Source organism: Pinus tabuliformis, chromosome 5_1 (genome assembly GCF_031772625.1).
Source record: "Pinus tabuliformis cultivar Carrire ecotype Pingquan chromosome 5_1, CPIR1, whole genome shotgun sequence".
Classification (NCBI taxonomy): Eukaryota; Viridiplantae; Streptophyta; class Pinopsida; order Pinales; family Pinaceae; genus Pinus; species Pinus tabuliformis.
Genome location: NC_142305.1, coordinates 978650771 through 978663931, shown reverse-complemented (window position 1 = coordinate 978663931; position 13161 = coordinate 978650771). Strand labels below are relative to the sequence as shown.

The 13161-nt window shown below is 40.3% G+C and overlaps 1 protein-coding gene across 2 annotated transcripts in view; it reads right to left on the bottom strand.

Annotated features, from left to right (window-relative positions):
- The window catches only part of LOC149168004 (midasin-like protein), a 394853-nt gene extending 385499 nt beyond the window's left edge, over positions 1 to 9354 (bottom strand). For both annotated transcript variants that reach the window (XR_016260986.1, XM_089433292.1), the window contains exon 1: positions 9024 to 9354. Coding sequence is in view for 1 of the 2 variants with exons in the window: in XM_089433292.1 (XP_089289418.1) it covers positions 9024 to 9158 (135 nt within the window). In the remaining variant the exon portion in view is untranslated. The remainder of the gene's footprint in view (positions 1 to 9023) is intronic.
- Positions 9355 to 13161: the final 3807 nt, after the last annotated feature.

Genomic DNA, 13161 nt, shown 5'->3' with positions numbered 1-13161 from the left:
ATTCTTATTATTATATCAAATGTTCAGCAGAGAGAGAGAGGGTACAAAAGTCAAAGATGACTTGCCAAATCAAAGTCAAAACAAACTTGGAAAATCTACAATCAACTACAATCAAATTTAGCCTTTAACCAAAAAGTCAACGATGGTCAAAACATAGGCAAAATGTTTCCTTTCAAGCTCGGTCAAACTCAACCTGAACAGGAGGTCAAAATTAGCCCAAAACAGTCCCAAAGTCAGTGGTCAAACTTGGACAAACTTCTGCCCTGAAGTTTGTGGTCAACCTACAATTTTCTGCTACAATCAAAGTGCACAAAATGCCTCGGTTTTTGTGCCAAAGTGTACGCCCTGCCCAAACATAAATATGCCCAGAAAATCTAAGTCAAAATCTGCCTAGAAAGTCAAAGTCAACGTTGGTCAAACTACAAGAAAATCTAAAAAATTTGGCCTTGTAATTCTATCTAAAATTTGTGCCCCTTTGCCACACGTGCGAGTGAGATAATATGTCCAATAGTTGTACGAACCAATGAGAGGAGAGAGAAGAATGTGTGAGTGATGATGATGCCAAATGAGGTGAGAGGTCATTTATATTTATACAAGTCGTTGAGGGTGAAGTGACATGTCTCTTGGGCTTCATGAACCTACACGATGATGTGGCCGACCTTGACAATTTACACGTGTAGGCATAAATTCAAAAACTTATTTCTGCTTGTCCAAATTTGATGATCTTTAGGTCAATTTTGGTCCTCTCGAAGAGGAATTCAATGCAATAATCATCTCCATCAAATGAGTTGTCCAATAGTGGAATCTGGCCCTAGTTGCCAATTTTAACAAGATTGGTCATACTAGTAGATCAGAGTTTCGTGGATTTTCTACATGGTATCAGAGCGTTGATCAGAATAAAGATAGCACACCCAAGAGCGACAAGAGTGCTAGCAGTGGCAAAAATACTGAAGCCCAAGAGTTTACAAATTTTGAAAGACTAAAGGAGCAGTGAAGTGGGCAGTCTCCAAGCCCTAAGTACAGTCATAAGTGAAGGATTATAGGTTATTAGTGTGAAAGTTTTAGAGAACCATACAAGAAGCAAGATGTCTTACCAAGGGTTGAGAGAAGATATTGTTTGGAGGGAGCAATGAACCTTGTTCCATGGAAAGGGAGGATCATGATCTATGTTGCATGAAACTTCTAGGAACCCGGCGTTTCAAGCCGTACCTACTTGAAACTTGGTTGAAACTCAACCATCATGTAATCATCTATGAGAGTTAATATAGACTTGTTTTTCCTTCTAAATTGTCATCTATGAGTCGTATTCCCTTTTTTCTTGCAAAGATAATGTGTTATGCACTTATTTATTCATATATATTTTATATATATACATATATGACGTTTCGATTGATGTTTCGACCGACGTTTCCATTTTTGGAAGGTGACATTTCTAAATGTACTTGTTTCAGAAACTCCGAAACATTTCTATGTTTCATGCAACTTAGATCATGATAGTATTGGAAAATAATGGAGTGGGAGAGTACATCAAGCAGACGATAGCACCACCTTCAAGACCCCCAACAATTGGCCCAACATAATAAGAATGATATCAAGGCAAAGAGGCTCATTTTAGAAGGCATCAAAGATCATATAGTGCATCATATCCATGAGAAGAAGACAGCGTTTGAGATGTACAATACATTCCTGAAGTTGTATCAGAGTACTAGTGATACCAAGAAGTTGGCTCTAAAGGAGAAGTTGAGGAGTATCCGAATGAGCAAGGATGAGCCCATTGTCCCATATTTGTCAAGGTTCACTTAGGTACGAGATGAACTACATGGGGTGGAGGTGGTTGTATCTGGTCATGACCTTGTGAGTTTTGCCTTACTTGGACTTCACAAGTCGTGAAAAGGGTTCAAGGATGCTATTAGTGGGAGAGAGAACTTTCCAAATTGGGAAAGGTTTTGGACTAGTTGCATACAGGAAGAGATCAAAAGAGGAACCATAGAAGGGAAATCATTTATGATAGTGGACGAGAAGAAGGGCGAGAAGGGCCAAGGAGAGGTCAAATCCAATCAAAAGGGCAAGAAGAAGGATCTAAGCAAGATCAAGTGCTTTCATTGCCATGAGATTGGACACCATGCTTCTAAGTGTCCTAGTAAGAAGAAAGGGGTCAGGAAGGATCATGTTATACATCAACGGAGGTAGATGACTTTTCTGCCCAGTTCGAGAAAGATTTCTCATTGATTGCTTGCATGGCAAGCTCAACAGATAGTAGTATACGGTATATTGATTCAGGGGCTTCCTTTCACATGACCGAGAACAAGAAGACTTTCAACCACCTGAATGAGAAGGACATGTAGTTTCAGATTGAGCTAGGAGATGATGGTTAATATGCAGCTTGAGGAGTTGGTATTGTTAGTTTTCTGAGGGAGTCAAGCAGTCCTCTTCGTCTCAGAGATGTTCTCTATGTTCCAAGATTGAGGCAGAATCATGTTTCGGTAGCTACCCTTGAGCACAAGGGATATGATGTCATCTTCAGCAGAGGTAAGACATACCTCTAGCACTTGGCTTCTAAATGTAAGAAGCAAATAGGTGTGAGGGTGAAGAATCTCTACAAGTTGCTGGTAGAGTCACGTGCAGCGTTTAGCAACAAGGCAAGGAGTTCTCAAAGTAGAGATGTGGTTGTTGAGCGAGAGCAAGATAGAGCTCTCAAGATGGAGCCCCAACTAGTATCTCAGTTTCAGGTTAAGCTAGTTGGCAGTTGCGTTGACCAGCAGGATGATGAGGAGCATAGCCCAGGGTGAGTGGACGCAACCACTCAATCAAAGACTTCCAGTATAGGGAAATTTCAAGCCAAGTCGCCAGAGGATTTGGTTAAGGGAGATTAGAAGAGAGTTGAGTCTCTCAACATCAAGAAGCAGACAACTAGGTACACAAGGTACATGGCACTTGTGACTAAAGTGGTGGACTCGCAAAACATGGTGGGAAAGAACAGGTCTTCAAAGCAAATCCTACAAAAGAAAGCAGGGAAGTCTTCGAGTTTAGAGGGAGCAGTTGCAGTAGTGGAGAACTTGGTAGAGTTGAAGACAGAACCAGGTGGACAAGGTTCTTACAAGAACACCTTCCTAGCTAAGTGGGAGTGTTGAAAATATTAGCGAGAAAAGGGTTCCTTGATTTGTGCCTTAATCATAGGAGCCAGAACGAGTTTCTTCTTGTGTATGACTCAAGTTCCTAATTGGTTGTTCAGCTTTCATTTCTGCTATCTCTAGTTTACAATGCAACTAATGGCTCTTTGTGCATCCTCCTCTACTTGGAAAAAGACCCTTTGAGAGTGATAGTATAGGAACAAACAGGGAGTGCCAGGGTAATGGGAAGGCCAACAAGCCTAAACTTTCATTTCCCATTCCTACGCCTTTTCTCTCCTATTTTATTTTTATTTTTTCTCTCCTTTGTCTTATTTACTTCATTTACATTGTTTTTAATAGTTTATCTTACATTCTTCAATTGCCAAATTATACTTGCAAGTACTAAGTCTGAAAACCATTTGCTTGTTCGGCAGGTTTCTTTGTTTCTATTATTTCTGGCATTTCTAGGAGTTGTGCTTGCACTTCCACATTGTATTCATACCGGTTGTACTCTTCAATCCCATTGACCTACTTTTGTGGTCATCTGTTGGACATTGATATAATTATCTTATCTTATCTATATTACTTTCCATCTGACAAAAACATTTTCTATTTAAGTTTTCTAACATAGCTTGTCTTTCCATTTTTCAAAGAAATATTCCTTTGTTGATCAAGACACAATTCAAAATAGTGTATATTTAGCCCAAAAATAAACGATCTTTAAAAGAGAAAAGAAAAGCCTTTGTAATAACTTCTCTCAGGTCAAAGCATGAACTACCTTCTATGGGGTGATCAGCGACATAGGAGGGGGTTAGAACTTAGGCTAGCATAACCACCGTCACCTCAAGTATTAATTGGGTTTTAGATTCAGGAAGTTTCTCAACATTCTTACGCGCTGGTTCATGATGGCACTCCGTGCATTTCAGTTTGGTAATGTTATTATGCTTTTGACCCTCGCAATCTCCCATTGATTTTCTTGGGCACAACTTGGTAATCTTGCCTCTTTGTTGTGAGTTGGTCATTTGGTGTAGTCATGCTTTTGCTCAGCACCTTTCTGGGCTAAGGAGCAGGCCCTCCTGGCCTATGTCCTTACACCCTATGTTGGTTTTAGTTCTGGTTTACCTCTTCTTGTCTTGTGGTTAGAGGGCTTGGGCCAGGGGCAGACACAGCTTTCATTACATGCCAAAAAGATTTTAAGACTAATTGTTTCCAAGTAATTGGTCAAGACTTGACGCAACCCCAAGTATCAGTTGTCTCCAATAATTGGTCTAGACTTATATTCTAGTGGGTGGTTGCTAATAAGTAGTCTCAACTCAACATTGATCACCAGAAGAATGCCAAGGCAACAAGCCAAGTCTCACCTTGGTGCAGGTGGAAGGGGTTTGCACAGGAGTGCACGTGCAAAGGTTGGAGCTCAGTCCTCCGCTTGGCTCTTTCACATGCAAACACCTCCTGAAATTCAATAGGAGTTTAGGGAGGCAAAGGAGGAAATTATCACAGACTCTGACAATTATTGAATTCTTGTAGCTACAATCGATATTCCTTAATTGTATTAGCCCACAAAAGAAAAGGAAAATGAAAAACATAAATTTGAATTTAAGTCTCCTCCAAGGGAAAAGCCAAATTTTGAAATTCAAAATTTTTCCTCCAAAGTTGGTCAAGTCAACCCAGCTAAGGGACACACCTATTCAAGCTCATTCATGTTGAGATGTGTAGCTTGGGAGGTACTCCAACAACCCCTGGGGTACTGGGTTTGTGAGGAGTTGACCCACATAAATGTGATTATGTGGGCAATGTACCCAAGTGATGGGCTTTAGACCGAAAGGGGTGGGCTAAAGACCCAAAAAAATAATTGGTTAATCTAATCATTGATGAGTTGTCTAAATGATGTTGGAGCCCCTAAGACAATGATTAGAGAAGACATAAATATGAGAGGCTTAAGTGGAGGTCAAATCATCCATGTAAGCATCAAATCTCAAGTGATATCTGCCCAAGAAGAGTGTGAGTTACCTCAGTGAGCCGCAGGCCTTAAGGAAGAATAAAGTTGGAGCTGTTATGGTCTTTCTTGTGCTTGGACGGAGGCCAAGTATGCCCAGGTAAGAGGACGTTCAAACCTGTGATTTTCATGCACTTAAGGAGGTCTGTTTGTGCAGGATTGAGGATGCTGGTTTATGCCCTAGTTAGGGCTCCTTCTATGATACGTTGTCATTTATAGATCTGTCCTGAAGTCTAAAGATACTCGCTCTATGTTCTGTGCATCAAGGGAAGGGCCGTGACCCCAAGAAGGTGAAACAAAGTGTTATTTATCTCTGTGATAAGGGTTCGCAGTACCTCAGAGCACTTCGCAGGTTTCTGTGGTGTTGTCTGATCCTAAAGAGGGCTGAAACAGCCTCAGGTTGTGGACAGAAGTGTGAGTGAAGGGACAGAAGTAAGGGCTGGTATAGTGTGAGGGAAGAAGGGCTAGCGAGGAGCAGATTTATTAGAGATAGATGTTGGAGTGATGTGTCAATGACTGTTCATCTAGTTGTGTGTGGAAATAATGTTTGAAGGCCTAATGAACAGCCATTTGTAGAGGAAAAATTGCTGTGGTGAAGACCTAACTTGGAATCCTATGTACAATGTCATTTGAGGAGCCAAACCACTATTAGAAGGCAGATCATTGTGAGCCCTAAGTACAGTGACTGATGTCTCAAATCATTGTTGTGTGGGCAGATTTGTTGAAGACCCTAAGTGCAGTGACTTTGAAGCAACTGAGTTGTTGTTAGAGGGCAGACATGTGAAGGCCTATGTTCAGTGACATTGGAGGAGCATTGTCATTGATAGAAAGCAGAATTTGATGTGCTGATGTATGCAAGAGAATCTTGAGCAGCAGAGGACCTTGTGAGCAGCTAAGGCAGAGGTATTGGAGCAGCATATTCTCTGTAAGTATAGGCGGCAAAGGACCTGCCAGATGTTCAAGACAAGTGGACTGAAAGGGCTGGTGTAAGCGCTTCTTTAGCAAGTATGTCAAGTTGTTCTTGTTCTTGGGCAGATTGATAGTCAAGTGTTGTTAACATCAAGCCCTAGTTTTCCTTGTATCAGAGCTAATTATAAGGGCCATGATCCCCGGTACAGGAGCTCTGCGTTTGTTGTATTAAAGTTGTGATACAAGCAAGTTTTGGGTTGCGTAAAAAAAAAATCTGGTGTACTTCATTAATTCACTGCTGTACATTTTCCGCTGTGCAAAGTGCTTTGTGTTGTGGCATTTTAGTGTGTTTGTGATCGTTTTTTAAACATAGACCTGATTTTGGACTGCCAAGGAATAATATACAATTCATCCACTATATATTGCAATTCGTCCTCCTGCAGTGGCACCAATTTGGATCACAAAAACATCAAATCTTCTGTTCATCCAAGCAAAGGAAAGAAAAACGAAGCAGACCGGAAGTTGACCAAGTCTAACGAGCATGACCAAGCATCTTTTATCTCTGTTTTCACTTTGCACATGTGGCCGCAGCACGAACTTTTTTGAGGTTTTTTGGGCAGCAGACCGAAATTCTGTGAGAGGTACAGGAGGCCAAAATTCGACCTATTTGACCTGGGTTGCCAGCTGTTACAGGAGGCTGAAAATATCTTTGTTTAACCAGGTTTGACCTGGGCTTGTTTACTGGTCAGTTTGACTTTATTTGTCTGGAAAAATCAGATTGCATCTCTTGTTGAATTGGAAATTTTCTAAGAAAAGGTTGTTGGGTTTTTCCCTAGTTTGGGTTTTCCCCGGGTAAAATTTTGTGTCTCTTGTGTTTAACTGTCTCTTCATGATCCTTCTGTCATTATTGTTTTACAGTTCTGTCTGTTTTACAGTTGAGATTTTCCATGTACAATTGCTTAATGATGGATGTGACACCTGACACCAATCACAAGAGGTCGTCTGAACCAATATCTGCACACAATCGACATCTATTGGCAGCTTAAGTCACTCTTGGGTAAAATCCTCCTAGAAAGGAATGACACAAAAGATGAAAATTTACTGATGATGGAGAAGCTCCAACTGCAATTCAAAAAAATGGACAAATGCCTGGTGAGGATAGAGATAGTTATCATGTGTGGCAAAGGACCTGCTCCTCTTGACAGTCTCGTGGATCCTGTGCCTGTCAAGGTGGATGTCTCCACCTCCTCTTAATTCTATGAATAATTGGGGTTTTTGGTATCTCTGGTTTCTTAGCTGGTTTTGCCTGTCAAGGTTGTTACTCTTTGCTTTGTTGTTCGTTTGTGGTGTTTGGATGTTAGTTTCTGCATGTTTTTCACTGTAGACATTCAGACTGCTAAGCAATGGTCCTGCTTTATTTTTGAGACTGTATGCTATATATTTCTATTTTGGTCAAGAGCCTCTTGTTTTGCCAGTGGTTTGGTTTCCCCAATGGTAGACCAAAGGCATACAAGAGGCTAGATAGCATGTAACTATTTCCAGCTAATACAAGTATTTAATTTAGCCAACACAAAAAAAAAAGTGGGGGGGAAGGTCAGAGCATGGACTCCTGCTTCAGAGCTATGAGAGACACCCAATAAGGTAATTTTGGCGATCGAGGAAACTCAACAAAGTTTCCTATAATGAAGTCTTTCAAGAAGCACGTGCTTCCATATACTTCATCATGGCATGTACAAGCCGGCCTGAGGTGTACTGGACTGAATTGAATGCCAGGATGATTTGGTTTTCACTGATCAACGCCCCCTTGCAGCTGCACAGCCACTTCTTCAAGAAACTGAACATTTTTGGTGATAAAAGGTTGCTGCCATTCCCAGAGCTAAAGGACATTATATATTTGTTGCAAACACGCATTTCTTTATTGCTTCTCAATTATGGGCAGCGCTATATGTTCTATTCTATATTTGCAAATGTTCCACACATCTCTCATCGACGGTCCATGTTGCTAGTAGTCAGGAGAATAAAATTGACTCCTATTGAGGCTATGTCTGGAATAACAAGCAACATCTCCTACAGCCAGCTTAGTCTAGTCTGGTTTTATCCATATTTATCAATAATTTCGACTTTAATGAAGTAAGATCTGTGGAGAAAATAACTTCAGAATCTAACAGTTGTATCCATTCTTCAATGAAAATGCAAGTACGTTACAGATTTGTGTGAGAAAGTACTGAACATTTTTGGTGATAAAAGGTTGCTGCCATTCCCACAGCTAAAGGACATTATCTATTTGTTGCAAACACGCATTTCTTTATTGCTTCTCGATTATGGGCAGCGCTACAGTTCTATTCTATATTTGCAAATGTTTCACACATCTCTCATCGACTGTCCATGTTGCAAGTAGTCATGAGAATAAAATTGACTCCTATTGAGACAATGTCTGGAATAACCAGCAACATCTCCTACAGCCAGCTTAGTCTAGTCTGGTTTTATCCATATTTATCAATAATTTCGACTTTAATGAAGTAAGAGCTGTGGCGAAAATAACTTCAGAATCTAACAGTTGTATCCATTCTTCAATGAAAATCCAAGTGCGTTACAGATTTGTGTGAAAAAGTACCGAACATTTTTGGTGATAAAAGGTTGCTGCCATTCCCACAGCTAAAGGACATTATATATTTGTTGCAAACACGTATTTCTTTATTGCTTCTCAATTATGGGAGGCGCTATATGTTCTATTCTATATTTGCAAATGTTTCACACATCTCTCATCGACTGTCCATGTTGCAAGTACTCATGAGAATAAAATTGATTCCTATTGAGGCTATGTCTGGAATAACCAGCAACATCTCCTACAGCCAGCTTAGTCTAGTCTGGTTTTATCCATATTTATCAATAATTTCGACTTTAATGAAGTAAGAGCTGTGGAGAAAATTACTTCAGAATCTAACAGTTGTATACATTCTTCAATGAAAATGCAAGTGCGTTACAGATTTGTGTGAAAAAGTACTAACCTTTGCGAGAAGATTGAGAATAGCAGGATTACCCCTCAAAGTGGGGTTACGAGCCACAAATCTCTCCAGCGCTCTTTGCCACCTGAACTCCGTACGACCGCCACCCCAAACTTGACCTTTGCCTTCTCCTTGCATCTTCGCTGCCTGCTGATTCAATCTCCACGGACTTACAGGGAGCAGTCAGGAAACAGACGCCTCGCAACAGTTTATCGTGCTGCAATATGATACTGTGAGCTTCTATGTCGGTGTCCGTCTTAAACCCCTAAAACCCCTTGGAGCTCAGCGTGAAGAATTTTAAGAGCGGGGAGAAAGTGACGAATTTTAGTGAGGGAGAAAGTTCTAGGTTTTATTGTCGATATTATCACAAACGTCGACCGACCCGAACATCTACTTATTTTTCCTTGTCCGCGTAGCCTTAAGAGTCAACCTCCACATTTTACACTTCATAATGAAATTTTAACGTCCATGAGAGTATCTATAGTTTAGACTTCATAATGAAAATTTAACGTGCATGACAGTAGCTATAGCTTAGGGGACTTTTTGCTTTTTGTCATTTAATTTTCTTATTATTCAAATTAATAATTAATTGGAAAGGCATTCCCCTCTTTCAACTAGTTGAGTTAGAATGGAAAATTTTGATATTTACTTTCAACTAGTTGAGTTAGAATGGAAAATTTTGATATTTACTTTTCCCCTCTTTCAACTAGTTGAGTTAGAATGGAAAATTTTGATATTTACTTTTTCCCTCTTTCAACTAGTTGAATTAGAATGGAAAATTTTGATATTTACTTTTCCCCTCTTTCAACTAGTTGTATTATTCAAATTAATAATTAATTGGAAAGGCATTCCCCTCTTTCAACTAGTTGAGTTAGAATGGAAAATTTTGATATTTACTTTTCCCCTCTTTCAACTAGTTGAGTTAGAATGGAAAATTTTGATATTTACTTTTCCCCTCTTTCAACTAGTTGAGTTAGAATGGAAAATTTTGATATTTACTTTTGTTTTTGGTTTGTATGATTGAAAGAATGGAAAATTTTGATATTTATTTTTGCTTTTGGTTTGTGTAATTGAAAGAATAGAAAATTTTGATATTTACTTTTTTTTTGTTTGTGTGATTGAAAAAATTGAAAATTTTGATATTTAATTTTGTTTTTGCTTTGTGTGATTGAAAAAATTTACATAGAAAGTAATATGGTGTTTTACATTATAGTAAGAAGGAGACCTCATCCTCCAAAGCTGGGAAGTGGGTTTGGGTCAATGTCAAACAATATTGGGGCATTTTAAAACTAAGAATAGTCCGCCTAAAATGGGAGCAAACAAGGAAGAAATGGTCTAAAAATAAAAGTACTCGTGCCCTTCGCAAAAAGCACTCAAGCAAGACTCATCTACAAGCACGTGGCAACAAGAAGTCCAGAGGAAGAGGAAAAGTCATTGATGATTATGCCTTATATAGTCCCACATCCACACCTCTCACTTGGTGATCTGATCTTTATGTGAAAGAATTGTTAAACGCAAAACAAAGGTTGAAGGTTTTAGAAACTAAAGGGCAGAAAAGAGATCATAAAATTCATATAATAACAATTAAGAACAAGGCATTAGCAAAAAGCAATAAAGTGTTAAAAGAACAAGTGGCATAGCTATAGGAAGCTCTCTTGATAGGGAAGACAAAATGGCAGCGCATGAAGGCGGATGTGCAAAACATAAAGAAATCTGTAGTGGAAGTACAGAGGTGATGAATGTGAAATCATCCCAGGATAAAGGGAAAATGATTGCCCAAATAAACAACCATGAAGAGAACACAAGAGAAGATACGAAAGCAGATTCTACCAAAGTTTCCAAAACTTGGGCTCAAGTTATTAGCAACTCGGCTAATAAGGAAGGAGAAACAAATATTCAAGTTTACAACATGCAAGATAGTGAAGGCAAGGAAAGACAAAATAGGGCAGCAAATATAATTATTAAAGGGGTGAAAGAGTGTGGGAAAAACAAATGTATGTACTCTTGACCTTGCAAGAGACTTCTTGAAAGACAAGTTGTTATGGCAAGGACAAATATACCAAGCATGGAGGGTGGGTAAGTTTAACGGGGAGAGGGCCAGGCCCATAAAAGTCATTATGCCTAACTTGCATGATAAATATATCATTCTAAGCAAGAAACATCTCTTGAGGGGTTCTCGTTTTTTCCTAGAAGAAGATTTAACTATAAAACAACAAGAGGAAAGAAGGGAGGAAATTTTAAAGGTTAGGGCAGCAAAAGATGAAGGCAAGAGAGAATGGATTTATAAAGGAAAAGTTGTGATAGTGTGATTTGGACCTATTAGCTCTGCTACATACTTCGGCATTTGTTGGGTCAACGACAACTTGGCCGTGTTTTTTGTGCTTAAAGAAAGCTCACATCAGTCGCCTACTCCCTTTCACCCCACTGCCTCCATTTTCTCCTCCTTCATTTCCCTTATACTCCCCTAGCCCCGCTATCTCTTTTTTTTTTCCTCCCAAAACCTCTCCATTCCCCATTTAAACCCTCCTAAATCCAACAAAGTCCATTTTACCTCTGTAGTCCTGCATAAGCCCCTTTTCCTTAAGCCCCGGACGCTTAACCCACGAACTCGCGCCCATATAACCCTCCACCTTAATCGCGGTCGTTGACTTTTTCACCTGCGTGATCAAACCCGCGTTGTCTGATCAACTCCGCCACGATCGGACAGCAGTCGCTCCTCCCGATCCCGCGAACTACCCGCGCATTAACCCGCGAGGAAAGCAGTTTTAGCCCCGTCACATCCGCCACATGTCGCGCGATGATTGTGATCGCGCGCCCGTTGTACGAATACCGCCATCCTCCGAAAGCGGTGCGGGGAATACTGCTTACCGCTTAGCCCTGCTCTCCCCACCCGATAAACTCTGTGCAGCTTCCGCCCCCGATCACCGTTGGATCTGCCCGTATAAGATCCGACGGCCCTCGTTTACCCCACTCACATACCTCCCGATACTCCTTATCAAGCGCTCTCCGTCGTCGATTCACGCAATTCAACGGTTGATCTTTCTCCACCATGCCTCTACCATATTGTCCTTATCCATAGCCTGTTCTGTGTCGCCGAAGGACAAAGGCGATCACCTACCAGTACTTTGCGCAGTTAATCTTCAACCACAGCATTCAACAAACAGCATGGTCGAGAAGGAAAGGACAAGCCTCGAGCAGTTAAATGCATTTATCAGTTATGGAGCTTCTTTTAGTCAACACTCCACCTGCTCGAGAAGGACAACAGAGCATCCAAACATATCAAATTCATTCATGGTAGCAGGCAAATTTTACTAAAGACTCCATCAAACAGTTAAAGCGGTTGGTGGTCGATTATGACCCCTCCATGCTTGGAATAGAAAAATACCTTTGTAATCAAACTCTATATATACCCTGAACAGAGATGTAATCAGGGTTGATGGTTGTTGTTTTGATGTAAGGTTCAACTTCTGGAGACTATAACTACTTTGATACTTGCAGCGTCTGGTCTTCATTTTCAGCTAATACAAGCTTCTTTTGTTGTTAATTGCTCACTTTCCATTTCTACTCTGTTATAGGTTGTGCCTGTTATGCATTTGTTCATGTGCTCTTGATATTTAGCATGAGAGGGGTTGTCATCCCACCTCTGTGTTGAAGTTTATTATGTATCACTGAATGCGTTGTGCAAGTTTATGTTTACTTAATGCCAGAGAGTTGTCATCTTATCTGTGCATTAGGAAATAGATTTGCAGACCTCTTTACTGGTTGCAGTCGGCCATCACAGGATCCTGTGCATCTGTTGGTGTAGTCAGTATTCTCCATGTTCACCTAATCCTCAAACTATGAGTAATTGGTGGTTTAAAGCCTTGTAGTCTGAGGGTGTTCACCCATGTCTGGAGTTGAGCATAGTAGAAGTGGTTATATGGCTTGGACAAGCATCATATCTTCCATTCATACATTTCCAACATTTTGTTGAGTTTGTAATGTTCCTGAGCATCTCTGAAATACAACCTAGGAGAGTTTCTTGGGGTGATAACATTAATTGGCGTCGTTGCCGAGGAGAGGAGATTGAAGCTCAGCTTCCCTGGGAGGACGACACAGTTCCAGATTTTGATGATAGACAAGGTTTGGGCACATTTCTGGT